The sequence below is a fragment of the Protobothrops mucrosquamatus genome, unplaced genomic scaffold (genome assembly GCF_001527695.2).
Source record: "Protobothrops mucrosquamatus isolate PMUCROS unplaced genomic scaffold, P.Mucros_1.0 scaffold24, whole genome shotgun sequence".
Classification (NCBI taxonomy): Eukaryota; Metazoa; Chordata; class Lepidosauria; order Squamata; family Viperidae; genus Protobothrops; species Protobothrops mucrosquamatus.
This window is the reverse complement of record NW_015386409.1, coordinates 31,213-36,414: the sequence shown is the minus strand read 5'-3', so window position 1 is coordinate 36,414 and position 5,202 is coordinate 31,213. Positions and strand designations below refer to the sequence as shown.

At 38.6% G+C, this 5,202-nt stretch overlaps 1 protein-coding gene across 1 annotated transcript in view; it reads right to left on the bottom strand.

The window, feature by feature from the left end:
- Nucleotides 1-1,349: 1,349 nt before the first annotated feature.
- Nucleotides 1,350-5,202, bottom strand: part of FAM151A (family with sequence similarity 151 member A) — an 8,922-nt gene continuing 5,069 nt past the window's right edge. The window contains exons 3-7 of the mRNA XM_015810857.2: nt 4,824-4,976; nt 4,577-4,736; nt 3,149-3,373; nt 2,353-2,492; nt 1,350-2,007 (exon numbers count right to left, since the gene is read on the bottom strand). Of these exons, the coding sequence (XP_015666343.2) occupies nt 1,964-2,007; nt 2,353-2,492; nt 3,149-3,373; nt 4,577-4,736; nt 4,824-4,976 (722 nt within the window). The 3' untranslated portion in view covers nt 1,350-1,963. The remainder of the gene's footprint in view (nt 2,008-2,352; nt 2,493-3,148; nt 3,374-4,576; nt 4,737-4,823; nt 4,977-5,202) is intronic.

Below are 5,202 nucleotides of genomic sequence, written 5' to 3'. Positions count from 1 at the left end.
CATCTTCACAACCCATTCCTCCTCTGCTGGTGTTTCCATAGACTTCCATCTTTGTACCTATAATAACTTCATTGCAGTTATATATGAAACCAATTGTTCATGAGCTTTTTTAGTTGATTGTCCATAAATATTAGTCAGAAAAGTTCTGCTTTTATCTGAAAGTTAATTTTTAGAACTCTCTGCATTATCTTATATATTTGCACCAAGTTTTTGTCTGTGGAGATTCTCAGTCATCTAGGACACGGCTGTCCCAAAGGCGCTTTTTTCACAAGGCAACTGGACTTTCTTGTTTTTCTTTGAAGACATTTCGCTTCTCATCCAAGAAGCTTCTTCAGCTCTGACACCATCCAGACAGAGCTGAAGCAGCTTTTTGGATGAGAAGCAAAACGTCTTCAAAGAAAAAAAACAAAGTCCAGTTGCCTCGTGAAAAAAGCACCGTTGGGACATCAAGTTTTTGCTTTTTCACAAGTCCATCATGTATGATAAAAATGCTCCTTATGTTTTTCACATTTCCAACAATAATTAGATGTACTTTTATGCATGTTAGACAATTTCTCTGATGTCATGCACCTACAATATACCATTTTAAAAAAATGTTGTTCCAAGTTGTAAGACAATGTGAACTTCAGGCCTTTTAACCACATTTTATCCCATTGATCCATCTGAATATTATCACCAAAATTCTTGGCCCATTTTTAACATACGTTCTTTTAATTTGCTGTTCTTCTTTTTTAAATCTCAACAAAAGTGCCCTACATTTTAGTAATCACATGTTCATCCTTTGTATGTAATTCATTTTCAAATTCCATTGCATCACATCATATTACTGGTAGTCTTTTTATCTATGTTAAATCTTTCTCTTAATTTGCATATAAGAACCATTGAAAACTAAATTCTTGTGCAGTCAGTTGTTTTCTTGGTTCCAACTTAATCTCCCTATTCCCCTGTCCTAGGAAGTCTTTATATGTTAACCATTTATCTTTGCCAGGTGTTTCTTATCTATAAAACACTTATTGAGTTGAGGCCAACAAAGATATTTTCTGGAATAGCCCAGGTTTGTATCTATTCCATATTCCTAATATTATATCCCTAATATAATGATTTTTTAAAATCTACATTAATAACAACAACAACACCATAAGTAATAATATCTTTCCTTTGTATGTTGGAGAAACTTATGTTTAACCTTTGGATTTTTTATCCTGCCTTCTAAATCTGGATATGTTCAAATGGCACATCAGTTCTCAAAACAGGAATTGTATGAAATAAGAATAACATAGCTAACACATTCATTTTTACCTCAGAAGTTCTTCCCAACAGTAATAATTGTCATTTTCCTCACATTAATAAATTCTATTTAATTTCATTCCATACCTTAAGAAAATTATTTTGAAATAAAGTCATGGTGATAATAGTAATAGCCAAATACTTCATTTTCCCCCCCACTCTGAAATCTAGCTTTTACAGATAATTCTTTTTGCTCTTCCATCTTTATATTCTTTATTTTTTTCCTTATCAACTTTAAGTCCAATCAATGCATCAAATTCCAAGATTTTTTCATTAATACATCAATCCCTTTTAAGGGGTTCTCCAAAAGCCAAGTTATTAGCAAATGTCTTTAATTTATAAATTCCTTTTTTTTTTAACTTTCACTCCAACAATTTTGTCATCTTGCCTTTTGGCTCTATTGAAAATGTCAAGAGCCAGAATGAATAATTATGCAAAAAGTGACTCATTCCTTTCTGTGTTTCTGTTTTCTGTATTTCACAAAGGCTTCAATTTATTTGTACCATTTGTGAGGTATGTATCAATTGATCAAATGTATCAATCCATATAATAAAGTTCTCTACACAGTCCGGATCTTCCAAAATCTGAAAAGTCCACTTTAAATTGTCAAATATTCCCTGTGTTGTAAATTGGCAGTAGATTAATTGGCTCCATTTTTTCTTCCAACATTGTTCATTTAGCTTCTCCATCCTCTTTTTGCACTTGACTCTGGTTGAGAGACTTTGAGGTTATAGTAAAAAAGAAAAAGAAAAAAAAGAAAGAAAAATAAACCATGGAAGTCATCCCAAATATTCTGATTTCATCACTTATTACTTAAAGTTAAAAAAAATAATATTTTGGAACACTTATTTGATTCCTGGAATATATATATACTGCAAACCTTTTTTTTTATCAAATGACTGGAAAAGGGAAAATGAATAATACTGTTTGACTGGAAAAGGGAAAATGAGTAATATTATTTGATTACCTGAAATGCAAATACGTTTGTGCTGTTTAACAAGATGCTCTTATCTTGTTGGAAACATTGAAGCTTGCTATTTGAAAAAGTGCAATTGTTATACTCACATGCCAATTTTTTGAATTGAGACAAAATAGGTTCATAAAGGTCATAATAGATTTGTTCAGGTTTGCTGTTGTTTCGAATAAACAGGAGATCTTCCACTGTAACTGGATCAGTCTTCCCTTGCCACAAAGTCAAACTATATCTAGAAAAGAAGATATTTGGGCCTTGACAGATTCTCACACTGTGATATCAAAGACAGAATTTACATAGTTCTCTCTCTCTCTCTCTCTCTCTCTCTCTCTCTCTCTCTCTCTCTCTCTCTCTCTCTCTCTCTCTCTCCCTCCCTCCCTCCCTCTCCCTCTCACTCTCACTCTGTCTCTCTCTCTCCCTCTCCCTCTCCCCTCTCTCCCCTCTCTCTCTCTCATAATTTAATGAGCAAACTACAGTCAGTCTTGCAGATGAGAAAGCAATAATGACTTGTTCTGCCAATTCTGATTTATTCTTTATTCTTCTCCAAGTATCCGGGAGAAACCAATTCTGAATGAGACTTCTCAAAACAGATGTGATGGAATCACCAATTCCAAAACTCTCAGCCAGCCTGGTTCCTTGGCTAAGAATTCTTGGAACCGTTCTTTCATTACTCATAAAGCACATACATCAGCGGTGTCAAACTGACAGTCCATGGGCCGGATGCATCACGCACAGGCCACACCCACCCCAGCTCCGCAAAGGCAAAAAAATGTTGCAATACATCACAATTTGTCACGTGACACAATCGAGTTTGACACCCATGACATATAGGAATGAGGGAGGCTGGTTTGAGTACATCAAGATAGGGGTGTGCTGTCAACCTCTCACCTTTTCGATTGACTCAGAAGCCAACTCAGATGAGTCCAGGCTGGTTTTACCATGACAGCTCTTACAGGGAAGGTGACTTGCTGAGGCAGGTTTCCCACAAGAGAATGCATTTCTTCCACCATACTCTGCGTATAAGTCTTGTTTGGAAAGTGAGATAAATAGAGGGTTGTCCATCCTGGGGAAAGAGTGCAGTTTGGAAACTTCTCCTGAATGAGAGTCAGGAATCTAAGGAGCAATCAGTAACAACCATATAGTCACAGTTCCATACACATTAAAACAGTGGTTCTCAACCTTTTTAATGCCGCGACCCCCCCAACCGGTCATAAGTCGAGGACTAAACCGATCGTAAGTCGAGGACTACCCAACCGGTCGTAAGTCGAGGACTTTCCCTGCCCGGGAGCGCCACACATGCGTGGTTCCACCCCCTGCGCCGGCTGAGGCGTAGCTGGCAAGATGCAGAGACGGAGCAGGCCGACCACCAGCTGGCCCAGCTCAAGGGAGGTAAGGCACCCGCCGGAAAAGGGGGAAAAAATGGCGGACAGCCTTGCTTGGCGACCCCGTGAAATGGTCGATCGACCCCAAATGGGGTCGCGACCCATAGGTTGAGAACCGCTGCATTAAAAGAAAGCCATTACAAGTCTTCTCCATACTGAACTGGATATAATTTGATGTATGTCCGTTGAAGTAGAAATTGATACCCAGAGACTCAGTTTGGCTCCAGGTGATTTTCTATTGGCAAGGTGTGGACTTGAATTGACATCTTCCTAGCCAAAATCTAGAAAGCACTATAGAAAAGTCTATCAGTATATAGGGACACTTAACTTACTTTGGGGAAGACAGACTTGGCATATGCTTTATGAGAATTTCATGTGACTTTCTGATTGTGGCAGCCAAGTGTCTGGTACATGCTGGCACCTGTAAACTTCTAATCAAATCTGCTAATTTGCTCAGATCTTTAGTACAACCTCATCATAGATTAGGTTTGTTATCTTGTTACTCATCAGCTCTAAACACAATATTCTGTTTCTTATCTTAGCCAAGGGTACAACAATAAAAGTAAATGCCTTCTATAAAAGAATATTTTCTTTAATATATAGTGCCAAGAAAGGAGGCGCCATAGCTCAAGGATAAGGAATCCTAGATTCAATCCCATTATATAATGATATGCTGAAGACGTTACTGCCATTCAAAGCTATATTAGCCATCCTTTTTTTTTTTTAACATGGTGCCAGATATTTGGATTATGCCTCTTATTATCCCCAGCTAAAGATTCTAAAAGGCACCAGACTGAAAAAGGCTACTGTAGACAGAATTGAGGTCAATGAACCAGTAGTTTGTCTTGGCTTCAAGCGGCTTTCTGTGGTCCTTGGAAATAAGTATGTAAAATATACTTTTTACATAAATATAAGAGAAGTTCATTTTACTTACCGGCTTGCATTAACTGCAATATCAATAGGAACATTTGGGCCTTTCAGAATATCTGCATTTAGCCAAATAGGTCGGTCGATATTCAGCCCAGAAGATGTGTTTACTAAGATATCCAGAGATGGTCCCACTGTCTTGATGTTTTTGAAATCCAGCTTGATCACTATTGGGAAGAACAAGAAATTCTTGAGAAAGCTTTATTTCTCTTCCCCATGCATTACAATGGATGTCTCTTTTGTAATTATTATACCTTTATCGGATAACCTGAGCACTGTCGCCAGCCAATTCTGAAGCGTATTGTCACTGTAGACGTCAGGGGGGTGAGCCATAATGGGTTTCTCCGTCTCATTGGGCGTATTGTATCCTTCAAGGGTGACATCAGATTCCAGTGCCATGACATCAGCTGTCCTCAGAGAGAAGGAGAAAGAGAGAACAGACTCAGACTCAACCCTTCCAAGACCGAGTGGCTGTGGTTGCCGGCGCCTCGGCATAGTCAGCTGACCCCATCGCTGTCTATAGGGGGCGAAATTTTGGCCCCCTCAGAGAGGGCGCGCAACTTGGGTGTCCTCCTGGATCCACGGCTGACACTGGAAGATCATGTGTCGGCCGTGACCAGGGGGGCGTTTTAT